This window comes from Berghia stephanieae, chromosome 12, assembly GCF_034508935.2.
Source record: "Berghia stephanieae isolate SIO BIC M18660-M18661 chromosome 12, UCSD_Bste_1.3, whole genome shotgun sequence".
In the NCBI taxonomy this organism is placed as follows: Eukaryota; Metazoa; Mollusca; class Gastropoda; order Nudibranchia; family Aeolidiidae; genus Berghia; species Berghia stephanieae.
Window position 1 is genome coordinate 31,695,830 of NC_088371.1, and position 24,379 is coordinate 31,720,208.

The 24,379-nt window shown below is 35.9% G+C and overlaps 1 protein-coding gene across 5 annotated transcripts in view; it reads right to left on the bottom strand.

Annotated features, from left to right (window-relative positions):
• LOC144957467 (glycoprotein 3-alpha-L-fucosyltransferase A-like) overlaps nt 1-24,379 on the bottom strand; it is a 40,826-nt gene that overhangs the window by 4,199 nt on the left and 12,248 nt on the right. For 4 of the 5 annotated variants that reach the window (XM_078888752.1, XM_078888748.1, XM_078888750.1 and 1 more), the window contains exons 2-6: nt 23,429-23,776; nt 15,239-15,464; nt 12,730-13,116; nt 9,380-9,502; nt 1,180-1,274 (exon numbers count right to left, since the gene is read on the bottom strand). In XM_078888752.1, the coding sequence (XP_078744878.1) occupies nt 1,180-1,274; nt 9,380-9,502; nt 12,730-13,116; nt 15,239-15,464; nt 23,429-23,458 (861 nt within the window). In that variant the 5' untranslated portion in view covers nt 23,459-23,776. Of the gene's footprint in view, nt 1-1,179; nt 1,275-9,379; nt 9,503-12,729; nt 13,117-15,238; nt 15,465-23,428; nt 23,777-24,201 lie in introns of all 5 variants that reach the window. The other variant, XM_078888751.1, reaches the window with a different exon arrangement.

Here is a 24,379-nt window from a genome sequence, read left to right on the forward strand (position 1 = left end):
TTTCTCCTTTTGATGTTTTGTTTATTCATCTTAACTACGCCACTACCACATTATCTCATTCATCTGTGGTGTTTCATTCATCCTGTTTTGTTGATAAAGGGGAAACCCGAAACGTTCATTTGATCTGTTTTTGTAATGAAATTGAGTCCTACATTCAATTTCACATTATTAGTTATTTCTTCGAGCTTCGAGCAGCAACATTTACAGTACGAAATAAAGAAGTCAAAATGACCAGATAAAGGAAGTGCAAGAATCGAGTCCATCTCCTCAAGGAAAGCTTTTACATTATCTTGTGATTTTTATCTACGAGGCAAAGCGCTATACAAATACCAAAATATCTAATATTGATCTAAGCTTATGATCAAATTTTCAGCGAGAGGCTCCTCTTAACATAATGCGGTTTCTTGATGATTGGTCACAGAGAAGTCGTGACGTCACACCTACTACTCCTCCGGTTCAAAACTCCTTGGAAGTGTGAGTAGTAGTAGTAGTAGTAGTAGTAGTAGTAGTAGTAGTAGTAGTAGTAGTAGTAGTAGAAGGAGAAGAAGAAGAAGAAGAAGAAGAAGAAGAAGAAGAAGAAGAAAGAAGAAGAAGAAGAAGAAGAAAAGAAGAAGAAGAAGAAGAAGAAAGAAGAGAAGAAGAAGAAGAAGAAGAAGAAGAAGAAGATGAAGAAGAAGAAGAAGAAGAAGAAGAAGAAGAAGAAGAAGAAGAAGAAGAAGAAGAAGAAGAAGAAGAAGAAGAAGAAGAAGAAGAAGATTGGAACAAGTTTTTTTTTATACCACACTAAACTTTTGTTACCTATTAGTAATACTCTTCAACAGTCGTAACGTCACTTCCTTCCTAATGACGCATGGTAGTTTAGTAATACTGGCTCTAAACTATCGAAACAATGGCGGACGCCCGTATGAAATATTTCCCCGCCGAGGATAAAAGCGTATCCAGAGGGGAAAAACATAAATTTGATCATGTTTTGACTTTTACACATTCTGATCACAAGGCATATGAAAAGTTCTAGCCAGCATGAAGAATAAAAAGTAATGATTTTCTTTGTTTAGAACCAAAATGGCCGCCGTTTCCGGGCGGCGTGACATCAGACCACTGAATCCAATTCTCTTCATAGACATCAAAAATCCTTTCCTAACATTGCAAAGATGAGCAAGTTAAATATCATCATCTAACCTGTAATTCCCGAACGTATTCCATTCGTTTGCTTTGGGTGTGACAATTACTCACGAACCAGGCGGCTGTGCGAGTCTTTTGATCATAAATCTGCTCTGGGTATGAAATGGAAAGAAACAAAAGTTTGAGTTTCGAAAATTACATTGCCCTATGTGCATACATACACACGCACACGCACACACACACACACACACACACACAGACACGTATATATATATATATATATATATATATATATATATATATATATATCTATACATATATACATACACACATACAAACGTGACCCTTCGCCTCGAAACGGTATTAAGTCGGGTTTGTTTAAGATGTTGAAAATTGAATTTATAGCCAGAAATATCAGATTTGTGTTGAGTTTATATGATTTACTGAGGAAAATGACAATCTTATTTTAGGGTGCTAATGCCAACAATTTATATTTATGACCAGTTTAACATTTAATTTGGCTTTTAAGCATCTATTTCGTTCCGACATAATACCGTTTTGAGATGATGGGTCACAAATGAACATACACACACATACACATAGAAATGCACACATACACATGGGGATACACACACACACACATAGACATACACACATAATAATAATAATGATAATAATAATAATAATAATAATAATAATAATAATAATAATAATAATAATATAATGATAATAATAATAATAATAATAATAATAATAATAATAATAATAATAATAATAATAATAATAATAATAATAATAATAATAATAATAATAATAATAATAATAATAATAATAATAATAATAATAATAATAATAAAAGTAATAGTAATAGTAATAACAATAATAATAATAATAATAATAATAATAATAATAATAATAATAATAATAATAATAATAATAATAATAATAATAATAAGTTACTTATATGGCGCTTTACAATATTAATTGTCATTCAAATATTCATTCATTGACAATTTTGAGGACACATATGAAGAAACAGACACACAAACTCACACACAGATGCATTTACACTCACACACGAACATACATAAACATACCTACACCAATATTACTCACTAGCCTTAACAAGTTATTCTAACGGAAGACATTTGATTGATTAATTAACAAATAAACTTTTTAAAAATGTTTTTTATAAGTTCTGTTACATAACGGAAATTGTCAGTCTGAACTTAAGATCAAAACTGGAATAAAATAAACTTAAAATTAAACTTTAAGTTAAGGCCTATTCTGTATGCAAAACTATTTATTCGCTCTGTAAAAAAAAAAAATCTGTCTTAAGGTGTTCTTTGAAAGACAGACTATACCTAATTAGTTTTACTTCTGGGGAGAGCGCATTCCACAAGACGGGGCCGCTTAAAGAAAGACTTATTACTAAGGGATAATCTGGTTCCTGAGACAAATTTTAAAAGTCTTCATCCGAACCTAGTGGCCTGGTTGGAATACAATTTTAACTTAAATTCATGAGGCACACTGGAGCTTGATGATTTAAGCATTTATGAACAATACTACACGTTTTGAAAATAATCCTTTCACTAATTGGCAACCATTAGAGATAATATATAATTTCCTTTGTATGGTCAATAGATTTTTAATCAGTTTTGCGCTCTCTTTTGAATAGTTTGCAAACGTTGTATCATTTTGGCCGGCACACACAAATTCAATGAAATACAGTTGTCATACCTGCTGGTTACCAAAGCATGAACAATAATTTGTGTAGTGCTCTCATCAAGAAAATGTCGAATTTTACCAATATTTCTTAAATGAGAAATTGGCTAGTTCTTGATATAATATTCTGCCATGAAGCATCAGAATCAAAGAATGAGCCAAGATTTCTTATAGTTTCAGTTTGCTATAGAGCTATTTAAACTATGTCAATTCTTCTTCTTCTTCTTCTTCTTCTTCTTCTTCTTCTTCTTCTTCTTCTTCTTCTTCTTCTTCTTCTTCTTCTTCTTCTTCTTTTTCTTCTTTCAGCTTATCCCGCAGTTTGCAGGGTTGCCATAATGAATGTCACATCTCCATTCATCTCGGTTCAGCGCATCATCTTCCTCCAGGCCCAATTCTTTCATATCATCCTTTACCTTACCCCACCATCTAGTCTTTGGGTGTCCCTTTTTCCTCTTTCCCGCTATTTGTAAGTCCAATACTTTCCTTCCCACGTTCACCCTCCCTCTCTCCTCTCTCTCTCTTGTCTCTTTACATGTCTGAACCATTTAAATCTATCACATTTCAATCTCATCTTTATTGATAAATTCTTCACTTCAGTCAACCTTTGAATTCGTTCAATTCATCTTTTCTAATTTCTGCCACCCAACTTCTTTGTCTTATTTATTTAGCAGCTGTCTCTAGTCCATATAACATTGCTGGTCTTGCAACTGTTGTATATATTTCCCCTAGAGATTTGTGGATATTTGTTTGACGTGACATACTTCGACACCATCGAGCCACCTCCGCCTGCCTTCACCATCACTGCCAAATACTGTCTCACTCTAAATTGTCTCGTCTTGAGAAAAGGGAAAAGTCACTTGGAGATAAATTGGACTGTAAAGCGGTTGGCGGGCAGGGGGGGGGGGGGGGGTCTACGACTTCTTTGATCAGTGTGATCATGAGTTGGTGTGAGCATTCTCTGTATCCGTGAGCATTCTCTGTATCCAACTGGCCTTTCTGTAACGCAGGATTTCTAGTGCGATATGATATTCGACTTTCCCCTATGAATTCCAAGCCTTTGCAAAGTGCCTAATTGTATTATCCGCGATTGGCTCGAATAAGATTGTCAAATCCTTTGTTGATTTGCTGCGGTCGATGCAGTTTGAGGACAACTGCTGCAAGCCTGGTTGTTAATAATATTGTTGGAGATGGCGTCAGTTGAAGTTAAACACTTAACCCACCTTTGAACTGTTTAAATGTCAATACACGATATCCCGTCACGATAAACACGTTTCAGCCGTTCATAGTAGGGGGGAATTAGGTCCAAAAAAAACCCCTTGAATCGTGCACATTAGGGTTGAAAGCATGAAAATTACATATTATGCTGTAGAATATGAAAAATGCTGTATAATTTATGCTAAAGAACCGCTCTGAGAGATCAGTATTATTGAGATACAAGCTTTTTAAGATTAGAAAATTTTGAAATGGACGACAAAAAATTCGTTCATTTCTATTGTGTAAACATTCAAAACAAGGCGACCCAAGGTTGATTTCCGTCATCCTTGGATTACCATCGGTGGCTATTTTTAGCGTCAAACCGGATGTTTTCCTTTCACTAAACTTTCGATTCACGAACTATCCATATTATTGTTTAATTGTTAATTTTATAAATTTTTCCTAGTTTTGAGGGATTTATGTCATGCAAAATTCTATAATAATAGATTTTTGTTTATCCGATTTACCAAATATAATCAACTACACTAATAAAGACCGGCGGACGGACAGACAAACAGACTCGCAGAACACAAGTCGATTAAATGTCGGCAATCGGTGTTGACACAGACAGTGCTCCTTTACCCCTCCCCCTAATTATTGTTTTCTTTCCAAAACTACTGAAATAATCATTTTACGTGTTTAAAGACTATTTTGGTCAGACTAGATGATAGTTGGGGATCAGGATAGCTCAGTTGGTAGAGCACTTGCTTCACACGTAAAGGGACCAATGTCGATACCGTGTGCAGTCGATTTTTTTCCTGACCTCCCAGTCCACACAGCAGTATTTGGGTAGCTGGGTCTGTTATATCTGGCGGAACGTACCTTGCAATAGACTAGCGTCCTGTGAAAAGGGTATCAAGCTATTGTAAGTTTCACGCTATAGAAACTGGGATAAACTCCGGCTCCGTGGACAGAATGGCTCTAAATGACTACTACATTTTGATGACAGTATAGAGCCGGCATAACTATTAAATTGTATTAGGACGCTATGACTATCGTCACAATCATAACAATCATCATCATCATCATGATTATCATCATCATCATTATCATCATTATCATCATTATCATAAATCAATAATCATCCATCGTTACAATGCAGAGTTGTGTCAAACAATTGACGTTACATTATAGATCGCATGATGACAATGGGAGCATGTTCTATCTGTACCGTTGTGTCCTTTGTAAGGCAAATTTCCGGCTCGTTCAAATATAATTGAGTGCTCGGCTAAAACCACTATTGTTGTCCAACAAAAAGTTGGTTTTGTATGAAGTAGGTCTTACGTGTCATACTGGTGAACCATTAAGCAGTTAATGTAGCGTTTTAAAATTGTAGCATTATATTCCAGATGAAATTCTCATAATTCATAATTAAATGTTGATGGGTCTTTAAAAGAAAGAAAGTAGAGAGAGAGAGAGAGAGAGAGAGAGAGAGAGAGGAGAGAGATAGAGAGAGAGAGAGGGGGGGGGGGGAGAGCTAGAGAGAGAGAGAGGGGGGGGGGGGAAGAATATTACAGATGACTTAAAAAGGATTGCGTTTGCATGTTTAAAGGAACAATGACAGCGTCCAAAAAAGCACTTCTTGCAGGACTGATGGGACAAGTTTTTAGTATGGCAACTAGAGAACACCAAGCTAACGTCTCATGCTTCAACCACCCAGGAATACACACGCTACAATTCCTACTACTTTTTAGTGGATATTGCGCTATATAAAGCTCTTTTTTAATTTTCAAAAATCGAAATCAATTACAACCCGCTGTTTGATACAGGATTATTGCTAAGGGATTTCCACGACCGGCATATTGGACTAGGAGCTTGTTCAAATAAGATGATTTAAAAACAAGAAATAGCAGCTAAACAAAAGTTGGTGACATAATGGAAGAATGAAATGCGCATATTTTAATGGTAAGACCTTCCGAAAGCTCGTAGTGCTAGCATTTCTTTCAATTTGTATTTTCACCGTGGATCTTTTGTCATGTTTTTATTTATTCAATTTGTCATCATATTAAAGCATATTAAAAACTCTAGAACAAACCTTGATAGATTTGTGACGTTTAAAATTTCCTAATTTGACCATTGTTTTGATTCTCGGCCGCCATTTTGATTTGTGAAATATTGAAAGGTAGTGCAAAGCAGTTCTAGGTTGTTTTGTTGTTTTCTATTAGGGTTAGTTATAATAATAATAATAATAATAATAATAATAATAATAATAATAATAATAATAATAATAATAATAATAATAGATAATATAATAGATCTTTATTGTCCATAAATATGGCAATTTGTCATTTAGTTACAATTGTTATAACGTTAAACGATAACTGTACCATTGAACAGATATTTCACTCCTACTTATTTTCTCTCTCTCTCATTCTCTCTCTCTCTCTCTCTCTCTCTCTCTCTCTCTCTCTCTCTCTCTCTCTTCCTCTCTTTTTTTCACACGTGCGATAAACACAACATAAACATAATATTCATTTCGTTTTCAATTTGTTACGATTGTGGCATTTCGACACCTAAAATTATCATCATTATCAATTGGTCAGTTAATCTTAAATTAAATAAATTAATCAGTTAATCAGTCAACGAATCAATCCTTCGTTTTTCTGTACCATATGAAATATTCAAAATTTTTATTGCTGATGGAACGAACGTTGATTTATACTTTTTAGTTCTACATTTAATCTGACAAAACCTTCTCCCAGATGGTAAAAGACTAAATTCATGGTATAAAATATGTTTTTTATTGTTGGTAATTGTGAATGTTTTCCTTTCTATTGCTTTTCCATGAATTCTTTCTACTCCATCAAGAGGATGGTTTATTATTTTTGATGCCTCTTTGATAGATTTTGAAATTTTTGATTTATCTTTAAGTCGGCATCCTCCAAATCATAAGGTGCAGCCAAACGCAATTACACTTTTAATCAATGAGTCATAAACTCTTAACATAGTTTTCTACCTTACTTGAAATGTTCTCAATTTGCTTAGGATGTATAATCTTTGGGCAACTTTCTTAGATATTATATTAATATGTTGAGAGAAATTGAGGGAACTATCAATGGTTATTCCTAAATATTTAAAATAGTCAACTATCTCAACATCATCTTTACCGATCGCCACACACTTTAAACCGTTTTTATTTTTTACACCAAACACCTGTTCTTTCGTTTTTTCAACATTTAATTCAAGCTGATTTTGTTTACAACAATCGGTGAATATATTTATTTGGTTGAAATAATTCTTTTCGGTAACTTTATCTTTTAATAAGCCAAGAATAGCAGTATCATCTGCATATTTCACTATAAAACAATTTTCAAAGGATGGTCTGCAGTCGTTGGTGTATAAGATGTACAGGATTGGGGAACTCACGCAGCCTTGGGGAAATCCGTTCGACAACGTTGTTTTGTTGGAGATATAATAATAATAATAATAATAATAATAATAATAATAATAATAATATAATAATAATAATAAAAATTTAAATAATAATAATAATAATAATAATAATAATCTTTATTGTCCAAATTAAAGGCAATTCATGTGAGGTAAACAATGCTCAGTTTGGTTCATAGTATGAACATCAACACATTTACAAATACAGACTTAGCCATACACGAACATACACGCTTATGTTCACCCAATTTTACACATCGCGGTCTATGGGTCAGAAACTCTTTATACCATTTAATAAGGTAGTTTGGAATATCCATGTTGCACAACTTTTGAAGCAAAATATCTGTGTTCATGGCATTAAAAGCTGACGAAAAGTCGACAAACAGGATTCTGGCGTAATTCGCGGTCGTTTGGTCAAGGTGTTTTGAGATCGAATTTGTGGCGGTTAATAGTGCGTCCTCTACACTGAGATGTTGCTGGTATGCAAATTGGTACGGATCTAGCAATTTCAGGTCATAACATTTTTGTAGGAGCTCAGATTTAAAAATTTTTTCTAAACATTTCATTACAAGCGATGTAAGCGCCACTGGACGAAAGTCGTTCAATACGGTCGGACAACGCTTTTTTTTGGAACTGGAACGACAATCGATGTTTTCCAAAGTACTGGCACTGATTGTTCATCGATTGACCTTTGGAAAAGTTTTGTATAAGGTATAGCCAGTTGTTGGTGACAGTTTTTCAAAATAGTTCCTGTAATGTTGTCTGGTCATGGTGCTTTATGTTCTTTACATCTCCGGAAGAGGGAGCTTACAGTTTCTTCTTCAACATCTGGAGGTGGCTCATTGTTATTTGACAAACCGTTGTGAACAGGTGGGAGCCTGTCAAAACGACAGTAAAAATCATTTAATTTGTTGACATCAGTTTTCGTTTTTCCTTGTGGGAATGTTCGTTTCTTTTGGTCTACTCCTCCCATTTGCTTTATCATCTCCCATGCTTTCCTTGCGCAGCCCGATCTCAGTTGTCGCTCCATTTTGTTTTTTTTTATTCAACCTTTTCTTCTTTTATTGTATTTCTGATCTCCTTTCCCTTTTCAAATTCTAGTTTAATGTCACCACTCATATAGGCAGTTTTCTTTTCATTGAGTAAATATTTAAGTCGCTTTGTAACCCATGGCTTATTGTCAGGAAATATCTTAATTTCTTTTTTTTCCACGCATAAATCCACACAAAATGTAATATAACATGTCACAGTTTCGGTCCATTCATCAATACTGTCACCTTCTACCATTAATGTCTCCCACCGAGTACAGTCAAAACAGCCGTTCAGTCGTTGGATTGCGGAAGTGAAGGACGTCGTTTAATGGCGGCTTCCCATGTTAAGTTATTTTAATTTTATACTTTAGTCTTTTATAATCAAATTTTGAAGAAACCAAACAATAATTTTAGTCATATAGCTACCGCTCCCAGAGTTTTGACGTTCCCTATCAACAATCCAAATGTGAATGTTCTTGGTTTCTTAGTTATTAAATTAATACTGTTTGGGGCTTAGTTCTATTCTTCTTCTTCTTCTTCTTCTTCTTCTTCTTCTTCTTCTTCTTCTTCTTCTTTTTTTTTTTTTTATTATTATTATTATTATTATTATTATTATTATTATTATGATTATCATTATTATTACTATTATTATTATTATTATTATTATTATTATTATTATTATTATATTATTATTATTATTATTATTATTATTATTATTATCTATTATTATTATTATTATTATTATTATTATTATTACATATTTGAGCACGCACTTTCACGCGCATGAAAAAAAATAACAAACACACACACACACACACACACACACACACACACACACACACACACGGACAACATACTTAGCTCTTCTCTTGTCTTTCTTGTTCCGTCATTTAAACAAAAACCACGATAGAATTGAGTCACATTGCTATCCACTCGGTATGTTGTAGCGAGGTTGATTTGGTCTTTGAACTTGGATGACCCTGAAAAGATTTGTTAAGTGGATAGGATTAGCCAAATTCAAAATGGGACCCAAGACTTTAAATACGTGATGGAACAGCTTACAATCACATAGAATGCAGCCTGTAAGACGTAGGCAATCTTTTGACAAAACGACGTGTATGTATCAAACTAATCCTAGTTTGCACTTAGAAACCGTTCAAAGGTCTTAACCCTCTCTTTACCACCTATAGAAAAATCGTCACATTTGTTACGATGCAACCGTTATTTTTCTCATCCAGATTTCATTTCTTTTTGCTATAGCTATAAAAACTTGACATTCTGTAATAGAGCTCATATTGTCGAACAATATTATGTACAGAATGTGGTTGTTGCTTTTCTGTTTGAGGTAGAAATGTCTGTTTTTGTGTTGGGTGGGTGTGACGTTTTGGGGAAACATCTGAAAATGGCTGGTAAGGAGAGGGTTAATCAAAATGCTCAAATTTAAAAAAGGACCCCGTCCTATCTATGCTCATGATAGCTATTGATAAAGGCTTCAAACACGCATATCCTGATATAAGAATACATAAGGTACCAAGAATCCCTTTATATCATTGATAGGGTAATTTTCCATAAAGATCGCCTGATTGTTCCTTCATCACTAAGCAACACGTTTCTTCAGAGTCTGCATTCAGCCCATCAGGGCATTCCATCTATGCAGCTTCGAGCACAATCTATTGACTTTTGGCCCCGACATGACTGCAAGTATCCAGGATACACGATCAAGGTGTGGTGAATGCAACCACAAAGCACCCTCTCAGGCCCCTCTCCCGTCGGAACCAACAAATCCCACCTTCCACCTATTTCAAACAGGTCTTTTCTGACTTCCTTGATTTCGGAGGTCACCAGGATCTGGTAACTGGGTTTTCCGGTTGGTCAGAAATGTTTTCCACTCCCTTTGGGAGCGCTTGAGTACGTGGAGTGATCGCCTGCTTACATTCCCTCTTCGCCACATTTGGTGTTCCTGATGAGTTGTCAGGTAACGGTGGATCAGAATTCACAGCAAGTCTCACGAAGGCTTTTCTCAAAATGGGGTTTAAGGTCGCGCATTTTTCGGCGTACAATCACCAATCAAACGGGTGGGCAGAAGTTGTTGTTAAATCTGCAAAGAAACTATTATAATCGAATATCGGTTCTCGTAGTTCTCTTGACATCGATGAGTTCCTCAGAGACCTACTTCAATTACGCAATACCCCTGAATCAGACTGCAATCTTGGACCAGACCAGATCATTTTCGGCTGACCAGTTCGGGACTCCCTTTCGTTCGTGGACAGTTTTAAACCTTCACGTGCGTCGAATGTGGGGTGGAACTTGAGCCAACAAAGAAAAGGCACTTCGCTTTTTCGTTTTACAAAGTGATCTGAGGCTCAAAATGAGCATGCTAAATCGCTACCTCCTCTTGCTTAGTGTGGGTGACAAATGTTTTATTCAAAATCAAACTAGAAGAAACCCTACCAAATAGAATCGCACTGGCTCGGTGGTAGATACATGTGAACATGACCAATACCTCGTTTAACTAGATGGGTCTGGATGTGTGACAAAGAGAAACCGACATTTCCTTGAGGTTTTCAAACCAGCATCAATGTCAATTGATAATACCTCTCCTTTTAACCTTTGCGAAGATCTTATGAACAATGCCCCTCCTAATAGCAATCCAAATTTGAAAGACTCAATCAAAGCCACTATAACCGTTATACCAGAGCCACCAGACATCCTGACTGATGCCTTAAATGAAGCAGATGATCACCCTTTAAATACACCCTATCGAGAGTTAATACATACACGACCCGTCACCACTGAAGGGTAAGAAAAACAGCCTCCTGAAATGCTGAAGAGTCTTTTTCGATTTAACTCAAACCAGAGGACGGCGGAAGGCCTGAGCGGTAGACATTAAACAAATAAGCATGGGGGTGGGGGATTGTAGGGGGAGATTGTAGTGTTATAAATATGTTGTGTATTTACAGGTTTAAGTTTATGCAGTTCATGGGTAGTTTGCATTTCTTTGTTTCCAAGATGATGTCCATCGTTTCTTTTACATCGTGTGTGTGAAAATGTTAAATATTCAAAAACTTATAAAAGACGATAAGATATTCTTCAGACACTCCGTCGGTATATCCTTGTAAAATTCATCTTGCACATATTCTCCTAATCCTGTCAAAGACGTACCTTAGATTCATATATCCCAATGGTATAAAGTAGCGATGATTATTTCCAAGAATGCACAGGCTTCTGACCTTTCTTTTTCTTTTTTCAGGTCCCTTTTTCTGTTGGCATGTAGGCCATGTAGCTTTGATTTTGTTTCTATTTCCATGACACCTTTCCCATCCGCCTTTAGCAGCACATTTCAAAAGCATCGATTCTATTTTCCAAGTCCAGAGTTCAATGTCTATGTCTTGCGTCCATCGAAATATATAATCCATATAGCACTTTAGAAGTTGAATTCTTGTTCTCCAGCTTCTGTATTAGTTATCAATAATCTTTTTGTTTTTCATGAATTCATTTTGTGCCAACCCTATTCTTCTTATTATTTCTTTATCATAAGATGTACTATACATCTCCAACTTCTCACAATGATGTTTTCCATATCTTCCATTCCACATTGATCTAGCAGACTTTCATTTGTAATTCTATTTGATCAGTAAAATGTCCATGATCTTCCTGAGGCACTTTGTTTGAGATAAAGATAATTAGTTAGTGTCGCTGTCTGGCGTCCTCCAGCATTCAGATCCATATAGAAGTGTTGAAACAATACAAGACGAACAAGAAGAAGAAGAAGAAGAAGAAGAAGAAGAAGAAGAAGAAGAAGAAGAAGAAGAAGAAGAAGAAGAAGAAGAAGAAGAAGAAGAAGAAGAAGAAGTAGAAGAAGAAGAAGAAGAAGAAGAAGAAGAAGAAGAAGAAGAAGAAGAAGAAGAAGAAGAAGAAGAAGAAGGAAGAAGAAGAGAAGAAGAGGAGGAAGAGAGGAGAGGAGGAGGGAGGGAGTCGAAGGAGGAGGATGAGGAGGAGGAGGAGAAGAAGAAGAAGAAGAAGAAGAAGAAGAAGAAGAAGAAGAAGAAGAAGAAGAAGAAGAAGAAGAAGAAGAAGAGGAAGAAGAAGAAGAAGAAATGGACCAACAATGTTACAAACACATACGTATTTAGATAGGCATACGTATTTACATATCCATACATATTAACATAGACATCCAAAAATTTAAAACTTTATTATGTCTTACCAGATAACAGATTTCCATAAACGTGGAGAGGACTTTCCAACATACCAACAATATAGATCTGACCGTCATATCTGGATTTAGGAAAATCATGGTCCCTCACATAAGTACCATCTATGAACACACCCTTGACCTCTTTGATTCGGTCACGTGGCTCGAATTGGCAAGGGAGAGAACAAACCTTGTAATCGAAGGTTCGTAATGAGTTGTAGTCGTCACCTCTTTCAATCAGTGCTGTGATGCCTAACACAGGGTGATCCTTAGTTTGGTTAGTCACAGAGACGGGATGGATTATGTTGGAAGGCAATGGTGTAATGTTTTTACCATCATTTGCCTCTTTCAACAGTTGACTGAAGTTAGCACAGATGACGAAAGGTGAATCAAAACATTCTGTGGTGAGAAAATGTATATAAATATTTCAAAATATGCGTATAACACAGTGCCAGACAAAGAAAGGAAGAAAGATACGAAAAAAAACTACCCCTCCCCCCCCCCCCCCAAAAAAAAAAACAAAAACAAAAAAAAAAAACAAAAAAAAAAAAACAACACAAAACCGAGCCCCTACCCCCCTCGACTCGGGAACGAACCTCAGACCACCTGATTATCTGTAAGACGTGCTTACACCACAGAGGCTACCAGGTAGTTTGGACAATTTAATGTCTATATTCTTCACAAGGGTATGCGTTACCGCTGTGAACACTTGTTTTCATCACACAACACAAACATTGAACACGAGAGGACAAGAACGAAGACATTAGAGTAGTTCCATTTTTATTTTGAAGATTTCAAAGTAACAAATTAGGGAGGAGGCACTGGTGTAAAGTAAAGATCCGAAAAAGTGTATGTGAAACAATGAAAGACAAATAAAGAAACAAAAATACAAGAATAAAACAAACCGGAAAAAAAACAGTCGAAGCAGTTTGATTTTAAACTAAAGTGAGATTTTACATATACAATATCCACTAAATGTGCATATTCTACCTGACGATGCAGCCAGGGCTAGCATACGCGAAAAGTGATTGGATCCGAATAAATGACCAGTAAAATTCTGACACAACGAATCAAGGAACATCATTGGTTTCTGGTAGTGACTCAACTCCGGTCATATTCCTATATAAACAAGTATCAGATAAATTCAGCCTTTCTCTCATTCAATCTCTAAAACTAGAATGCTATAGTGATCAATTGAAATCAAATTTAACAGAAAATACTGTGCGGACAAGGGTACGAAATACGTAAATTGTGTTATATGACTTATTAATGACATTTAAAACTAGTACGTGTAGTGAGTAATAATTAATACAGTAATTTCGTCTGGGCCGTAAGTAGGCGCAAGCTATAAAATAACAGAAATTGATAACTCATGCTATTATAAACAAAAAAAAATGTTTCATCCACTCTCTTTATCTTTATATGTATTTATTATTGTATATGTATGTATGCCTTCTAAATGAATGAATTACAGTTATTTGAATCACAATTACAAATGTTCTATCGGTAATACTGTATAGTATTATTATGTACTTATATGTATTGATTCTTATGCTCTCAATGTTTACTTATCTTTCCCCATCCCACTAACCTACCTGTACCCTGTTAATTAAGGATGATGATTAACAATAAATATTAGATCAGTGGTGATGTCAAGGGTTTGTTAATTGAAAAATCCCTACGACATCACTGCTCATACGGAATACAAAATGTTGCAACTAGTCTTGCTCCTGTATAGTCACAGATCTGGTTACACGTTGATCTTAAGCTGAAGCTAGACCTGAAGCTGAAGCTAGATATTCATGTTAACTACTTATTAAGTGACCCTTCTGGGACAACCAAAGAATGACCAAGAGGTCCATCCATGAATTAAATAGGCAGAGATGAAAATTAACTTACCCAAAGCCTAACTTTAATTAATAATTAAAATGTACTACTATTCTTTTGTTTAACACGACTTATCTTTTAAACTTAACTTCAGTTCATTATTATTTTTAATTGACCGAGATTGACAATGAAATAGGACAAAAGCAATTATGTCACGCAGAGACGTCATATTTCTTAGAAATTTTGACATATTACAGCCAATTTGTTAGAAAGTAGTTATTGCAAATGTTAAGGTTTTTAATTAAATTATTTGAAATTATAAGGAAATTGCAAAACATTTCAGCCCACCCTCGTATTACGCCCACTACTACTACTACTACTACTACTACTACTACTACTACTACTACTACTACTACTACTACTACTACTACTACTACTATACTACTACTATACTACTACTACTACTACTATACTACTACTACTACTACTACTACTACTACTACTACTACTACTACTACTACTATACTAACTACTACTATTACTACTAACTACACTACTCTACTACTGCTGCTACTGCTACTGCTGCTGCTACTACTGCTACTACTACTACTACTACTACTACTACTACTACTACTACTACTACTACTACTACTACTACTAATAATAATAATAATAATAATAATAATAGCATCACCTTTCAAGACCGGAGAAGTCATGTTATTATCTCCCTTGAAATCTCCCTTTGTCCTGTTCTTGGTTATGGGACGGCTTGTGTCGCTAGCATCGTGTTTAAATCCGACTGATGACTGGGGCATGTTAATAATCCACATGAAGCTGGCCAATCCAAAGCAACACAGCATCAAGAAAATTACTGGTTTCGGTGAAGTCCAGTGAGAACTGGGGGCTGAGTTAGTCGTTTTCTGTGAGTAATATAAAATCAATAAGGAAAGTTGAAAAAATATATTATTTGTCTAAAGCGCTCAATCAGTGAGAACTAGGGGCTGAGTTTGCCATTTTCTGTGAGTATATAAAACCAATAAGGAAAGTTGAAAATATATATCATTTGTCTAAAGCGCTTCATCAGAATACGTTTCACCAGTCATGACGTCACATCCCTCGTAATAGTAACTTAGTAACTTGCTCTATACTATCGGAACAATGGCGGACACCCTTATGAAGTATTTCTCTGACGAGCATAAAAGCGTATCCAGAGGAAAAATAACAAACATTATAAAATTGATCATGTTTTGACTTTTACACATTCTGATCACAAGACATATGAAAAGTTCCTGCCAACATGAAGAATAAAAAGTACAGATTTTCTTTGTTTAAAACGACGATGGCCGCCGTTGCTGGGCGACGTGACATCATACTATCTAATCCAATTTGAAAATGTGTCTATGAAACAATACCAGACACAGCAGAAGTAAATGGCAACGTGAAATTGAATGAAAGCTTCAATTTTATTACGAATACAGATAAAACGGACGTTTCGGGTTTCCCCTTTATCAACAAACAGGATGAATGAAACACTACAGATTAATGAGATAATGTGTAGTGGCGTTGTTAACTTCCGTTTTATCTGTTTTCGTAATTAAATTGGAGCTTTACATTCTATTTCACATTGTTATTTATTTCTTCGAGCTTCGTGCAGCAACATTTACATGACAAAGCAGAAGGAAGAATAAAATCAGACATCGTGGTAAATTGGTATGACACTCGCTTTCGGATCGGAAGGTCCTGGGTTTGAGCCTCGCGCCCGGCGCATAGTTGAGTCCTTGGAAAAGGCTCTTTACTCACATTCTCTCACCGTACTCAGGTGTAAAATGAGTACCTGGCCGTTAACAGCGTTGTCTTTGTCCGAAAAATTGTAATATCACCTAACAGGCGTCATATCCCATCCTACATGTTAAATGTTGCTGTTGACCAGGGACCCCTTGTAAAGCGCTTTGAGCACATTTAGTGGATATTGCGCTATATAAAGCTCAATTATTTTTTTAAAGACCTCCTAATTACTGGTTAGACATGCTATTATTTATTTTATCACGATTCAATTGAATTTTATTCATTATTGGTGATGGCTTACAGATTACACTAACTACAGAAATGACGAGTCTTGGCATAGCAAAGTTACTTCGGGAACTTTAAACTAACGTAATTCATGAATCTTGTAACACACACTTATGCACACACAAACACACCCCCCCCTCATACACAACCCACCTCCTACCCCCCCCCCCCCCACACACACACACATCATCTCCTACCCCTCTCCCCCCCCCCCCCTCCTTTCCTCGTTTCCAACAGTCATAATCAATACGTATTGAATTACAGTGAGGTTGAAGCCCTATTTCGAACAGCGATGTCTGGGTTTTTATTGATTTATCATGAATGATTAATGGTCGATATCAAAATACTGAATAGCTGATTTCTAGAAACGAAAGTCAATAATGGCGCTTTTCAGAACTAAGTTTTTGTTTTCTATCAATTCGCTCTGTCCACCTATCTCCAGTATCAATAATGATGAAAAATATAGGGTATGGAGAAGTGCTAGATGAAAACAGGGAATAACGATATCGCGGTGTAAGAGGCTAACTTGGGATCCAACTGACACGGCATCCTCCGCCTGGCAGAGAGAGAGAGGGAGAGAGAGAGAGAAAGAAAGAAAGAGAGAGAGAGAGAGAGAGAGAGAGAGAGAGAGAGAGAGAGAGGGGGGGGGGGGGTGAGCGAGCAGTCGTACTTGCCAATGAGCTATCCAGCCACACAAAAATATGGATTTCAAACTTAGTACCTATCGCGCGAATTCTCTTCTCTCAGCTACTAAGGGAATCAAGCCTGGGCTGGCTGACTGTCCCCTCGAACTTTCAATCAGCGAGCAAAGCAATGCTGTACGCTCTTCTCTGTATGAAATAAGACAAGCTTGTAAACAGTCAAATTTTTTATTACTGGCGCGTGTTTTTCTGGTTTTTCTCAGCTGTCCCTCTATCAAAAGTTGTAAAAATTTGAGTCAACTTTTGAATCAATTTGTCTTAACTGAATCTAGATTTTGGACCGTATTGATGCCATATTAAAAAGTTTTCTTCTTTAAGATTTATAAAAAACTACTTTAAAATAGCTGACATAAAATTAGAGATTTTACACTGTAAAAAATGAAAACAAGTTACGCACCACAAAGTATGAGTGAATTCGTCGTATTTCCAAAAAATCTTGTGCTGACGTTGTGATTATGTGTTCACGTCATACTTCTTTCCAAATAATAACTATTCGCTTTAAGTGTTATAAATATAACACTTGTGTAGTATGTATTAAATTCTGAATTTAATTTTTATGGCATATTATCTACATCATGTCGCAATTACCAAAGACTGATATGAAATCTCTTGCTTTAAATAATTTGAAATATTGATTGTATACTCAATATTATCAAATTAACAAACACTGTTAATATAACTTTTACAATTTTTTGTCTATGCATGAATGTTTCACAGGGCCTTTAAAGGTTTTAAAAGCATATTAGGCTCTTAAACAACACGATATGGTACGGAATCTCTATCGGTTCCACTCTCGTAAAGCTACGAAGAGAAGTCTTCTTGTATCTATCGATAAGTCATTAAAGAGGACGGCAATGGTTTTGGAATTTCACAATCAACCATGAGAAGATCGATATCAAAATACGACAGAGAGATCACCAGTGTAGAACGACGTAGCAGGAAAAGGATCATAGATAACTTTGATATGGATATCATCCAAAGATGTATGGGTGAGCGTAAATATACATCCGAAAAAAAGTATAAGGTGCAGAATCAGAAGAAAATTTCTTAAAACATGCTATATTTGCAAATACAAAAGAAAGGGAAAAAAATAAAGAAAATACTTACTGAAATAAGTTAGAGGCGGTTTACCATATATATGTATGTATATATATTTATATATATATATATATATATATATATATATTATATATATATATATATATATATATATATATATATATATATATATATATATATATATATGCTGTAATCCATTTTTAAAAGATGGAGCGGTGCCAGGCACCAAATCAACCAATATAGCCACGCCCCTGGACAAGACCAATGTAATGGAAAAAATGTTGGTTGAAAGTTAGATTTTGTAATGCGCATGCCTAAAGAAAAGAACAACAACTTGCAAGCTGATTATTACCTGTATTATGTTACGATATTTAACCCTCTCCACACCACCTACAGCAAAATCGTCACATTTGTTACGACACAATATACATTTTTCTTATTCAGATTTATATTGTACATCACAGTGATCTTTGTTTAATTAATAAGAACATACATTTCTTTTGTAGAGAGCTTGTTTGAGTTTTAACAAATCCATTTTCTGCTGGGTAACCCTGCCATTTTGGGGAAAATACAGAAAGTGATCGGTAAGGAGAGATTTAAAAGACAACATTTCGTCACCAACATTATTTTACTCTTTATTTCTTTCACTGCACAATTCTGTCCAGCTAAATAGATTCGGTTAAAAAACAAATTTAGACCCCCCCCCCCCCCCCCTAGAAAAAAAAAACACCCCAGAAAATTTAGCATTAAACAATTTAAGTTGTAAAGTAAGCTTATCTATTGCTAACTGGACGTTTCTAATTGTTTTGAACACCTGACCTGGTGATCTATCAAAATAACTGATATATCTGACGTGAGGTTAGATTACACTTAAGATATCAGATTATTATGTAGCAAGGACTATGAAAAATGTTTTTTTCTCTTTTTGAGGAAAAATTTGTTTAAAATCAAAGCCCTATCTCCACTGAGTAAAAATGTTTTTGAATTTTGAAAATCCATTCATAAATAAACAAGTTATGCAGTTTCAAAGGTGTCATTTATTTGGATGACCCACAAAGAGGAAAAAAACGCGAAAATATGGGACGCTTTTTCGGCATTTTTTTTCGACCTTTGGTTGTATCTTGCGTAATAAATAGATTAAAAGATTGAAACTTGAAGAGCAAATTCGGATGGTGTTTTGTAAAATACGGGAAAAGTACTCGTCATATTCATATGAAATTTTACAACCAAAAAGAAAAAAATGTTCATGTATTACCTTGTCAGCGACAAAACCTCCACGCCCGGTAGTTTTAGAAATATTTTACTCCAAAGAATAAAAATCTATTTTTAACGGTCTTCTGGTAATTGCGCGAGTTTTGTCGCTTGACATAATCTAAAATGACCTTTTTTCTAACTGTGTGCCAACTTTCAGTCATATTCATCGATAAACAGCGTCGTAATTAATTTTTTAAAATAGCATATACGAAGCGGCTTCGTCCCATATTTTGACGCAAATTCGGGCACTTCGTGAGCGAAAAAGAGGCCCAAAGATTTGTGCGGGATAGTCATTGCTATAATCCTAAAACATTGATATTCAATCTCTTCATTTCCATAACTACATTTGCTAATTTTCCTTTCTGGTACAGACTTCTTACATTCCATGTTGCTGTTCGTAATGTTTGGTGGTGCACAGTAGCTGGATGACGGTCGAGAGTCACCTGTTCACCTGCATGACTTTCTCTACCGGACGAGGCTGTAATCGAGTTGCTCGAAAAACATCCATTGACGTCGTTGACTAGATTCGCTTGGACGGACATCATGACGATCTTGGGATGATACGTCAGTGGTTTCCCGTTGCCTTCTGACGGATTTTTATCTGGTTTACTCCATAGCCTTTTGACCTCCCGGTCATAACCCAAAAGGTTTTAAGGCGCCTCCCATTCACCTTGATAGTCCCTTCATAGAGTTTATGAGGCATTTTGTATGTGTAGCTGTGCTGCCAGACTACCCAACCCCACTCTCCACGACTATCGCCAGTTGGTCCGCGGCTTTACAGCTAACCTATAGATCAGGATCTGTAGGCCGTTCCACGATCCGCCACCTGTGGACGCGCTGGGTTGGGGATGGTCGCCCCAACTGTACAATATCAATGTTTTAGGATTATCAGAAGTTAGATGGAAAGGAGCAGGAGAACTTAATTATGATGACTGTAAAATTATATACTCAGGAGGAGGAGAACACCAAAGGGGAGTTGGAATTATACTAGATAATAAAACGGCGCGAGCAGTCAAAGGATTCTGGCCCATATCAGACAGAGTAATGGCAATCAAACTACAAGCAAAACCTTTTGATTTTGATATTTTACAAATATACGCCCCAACCACCAGTCACGATGATAAAGAAGTGGAAAATTTCTATCAACAAATAGATAAATCAATGCATCAGTTTAAGTCTTCAGACATAAAACTCATCATGGGCGATTTTAATGCCAAGGTGGGCCGAGAAAGAATAGAAGATATTGTGGGCCCACATGGTCTGGGAGACAAAAATGACAGAGGTGATCGTCTTATTCAATGGTGCCGTCAACATGATCTGACAATCACAAATACTTGGTCAACAAACCACAATAGAAGGAAGTGGACATGGAAAAGTCCTGGAGATGGAGTGAGAAACCAAATAGATTACATACTCATCAGCAAACGTTTCCGAAACTCGGTTTTGTATGCCAAATCTATGCCGGGGGCTGACTGTAACAGCGATCATATACCTGTGCTATGCCCCATACGAGTTAAATTGAAAATCTGCAAAAGAGCAAAGGCTAAACCTAAATACCAACTAGACATTCTCCGGGAGGAACAGAAGATACAAGAAAAATTTGAACTATCAGTAAGAAACAAGTTTGAAGTGCTTGGAGAACTAACAGATATAGAAGAGAAATATGAGCAGTTTAAAGACAGTGTTGCTGCATCATTAGAAGAAAATGTTCCAACCACACTTAAGTTGCAGAAGAAGAAATGGATTACTCCAGAGATATTAGAACTAATGAATGAGAGAAGAAAGGCCAAAAATCAGGAAGAATAATACAAGACTCTGAACAGGCAGATAAAAAGAAAATGCAACGAAGCTAAAGAAGACTGGATAAATGAACAATGTCACTATATAATGTCCTGCAAAGAAAAAAATGGCAAATTCTTCCATCAGAAAATCAAAGAAGTGACAAACAAAACTAAATCAGGTGCTAAAAGTGGATGCATCAAAGACAAGCGTGGAAACACCATCATGGACAAAGACTGCATTCTAAACAGATGGTCAGAATATATTGAAGAACTTTTTTTTGATAATCGAGGAGAAATGCCTATGATAAAAGAACTGGAAGGGCCTTCTATAATGAAAGATGAAGTTAGGAACGTCATGGAAAGCATGAAAAATGGAAAAGCTGCAGGACCTGATGCCATAACAATTGAAGTCTTGACTGGCCTGGGTGAATGGGGGATTGAATTCATCACAAACCTTCTAAATCAAGTGTATGACACAGGAAAAATGCCAACTGATATGAAACGATCCATTTTTATAGCACTACCAAAAAAGCCAGGGGCAGTTGATTGTGAACAACACAGAACTATTAGCCTAATGAGCCACCTCACAAAAATTCTTTTGAAGATAATTTTACTAAGAATAAGAAATAAAATACGACCTGAAATTGGGGAGATGCAATTTGGTTTTGTTGAGGACAAGGGTACCAGAAATGGAATATTCACATTATCAATGCTGATGGAAAGATGTATTGAAGTAAATAAAGATCTGTATATGTGTTTCATCGACTATTCAAAAGCCTTTGATAAAGTACAACACGAAAAACTATTCAAAATTCTATCATCCTTGGACATTGATGGTAAAGATTTAAGAATATTACGGAATTTGTACTGGGAACAAGAAGCAGCAATGCGTGTTGACAACGAACTAAGCAGTTTTACACCTATTAGAAGAGGAGTTAGGCAGGGGTGTGTTTTGTCTCCAGATTTATTCAACCTCTATAGTGAAATGATATTAAGAGATATCGAACATAAGAAGGGGGTGTGTATTGGAGGAAAGAATGTAACAAATCTGAGGTATGAAGATGATACGGTTCTACTGGCAGAATCTGAACATGAACTACAAGAATTACTGGATGTTGTAGTCAGGAGTAGTGAAAATATGGGACTGGAACTGAATATATCTAAAACAGAATGTATGACGGTATCTAAAAATAATAACCCACCAGCCTGTGTAATAACAAGCAGAGGACAAACAATACAACAAGTTGAATGTTTCAAATATTTAGGCTTCAATGTAACATCCAATGGAAAATCAGATTGTGAAATAAAGAAAAGAATAGGTATGGCGAAGAATGCATTCAACCAGCTGCATACAATTATGAAAAACAGGAATATTAGCATGAAAACAAAAATCAAAGTCCTGGATTGCTATGTACTGTCTGTGCTGCTATATGGTTGTGAGAGCTGGACCATAAACAAGACCATGGTTAAAAGACTGGAGGCAGTGGAAATGTGGTTTTACAGAAGAATGATGAGGGTGTCATGGATGGAAAGGAAAAGAAATGAAGAAATTTTAGAAATGGCAAACAGAAAAGATCACTGATAACAAAAATCATCAAACGCCAAATGGAATTTTTAGGACACATTATCCGCCACCCTGGTTTGGAAATACTCGCCTTGACTGGAAAGATGAATGGAAAAAGAATAAGAGGAAGACAAAGAATAACGTATTTGAAAGGGATAAGAACTTGGACAGATGAAGCTGAGAAAGGTGGCGCTGCTTTAATAGAATTGGCAAGAGATAGATCAGCTTGGCGGAAGATGACCTCCAACGTCTGCTTCAGATATGGAACTACATGAGATGAGTCATTGCTATATTATGTAAAGTTTTTTTTTCTTGTTTTTTTAATCTTTCTGCTTTATCTGGCATTGCTTGATACACACCTTGTCATGAATCGTTATCGTACAACAGTGCTTGCCCCTTAATCTGTTCATTTTCAACAACAACAAAAAAGAAATTTTAAAAATGGAGCTACTCACGCGTCGTTGTCCTCGTTTTTTCATGTACATGGTTTGTGTTTAATGATGCAGGCTAGGGTTCACTGCAGATATACGCATTAAAGTCGTCCCTCCAACTATCGGGCAGTCTCTGTAGTAATGGTAGCACGTCTGACCGGCATCAAGAGGTTTTAGGTTCGATTGATCCTCAGTCAAGGCAAGTTAATATTTTTAGAATAGTTTTGTTTCTTGTATTTTTCTTTCTCCTTTGTCTGTCAGTTTCATACACGCAGATCTTTAAGTTAAGAAGGCTAGATATGTGCCAATCCATGTATTCCGTGTGGAAGTGTAACGCTTTATCCACTTGACTCAGTCAACAACATTCTTGACCTATGGAGTAAAGATAAAACCGTGGATAATTTAGTTTGGGGGAAAAAGGCATCCTCGTGAGAATAAATGTCATCTGACAGTTGACATTAGAAACAATGAAATCACAACAGTATTTATAGAAAACGGTAAGGGCTGCCTGAAGCCGGTGATCGTAAAATACTAACGAAAGAGTGAAAATGGAAAGGCTTCGTATGGGAACAAAACAGACAATGGACGTTTCGGGTACAAACCCTTCGTCAGCACAACATTACACAAATAAACGTGGAAAACAAATAAAATATAATGAAAAATAACTTGTATCGTCTGTACTCAATGGTGGTTGCAGTATCACTGCAACCACCATTGAGTACAGACGATACAAGTTATTTTTCGATACTGCAACCACCATTGAGTACAGCTGTGGTGTTTACTACAAGCACAGCTACCTTTAAAAAAAATCAAATTCATCGAATTTTCTTTGCAAAAATGAATGGTTCAATGGTTTGATCCTGCTTGTCAACATCGCTCGGAGAGTGAGTGCCTGTCAGTTTTACTTATTTCCAAGTGGAACCACTTTTGGTTGCTGTTAAGAGGACGTGACGCCACTTCCCTCGTAATGACGCA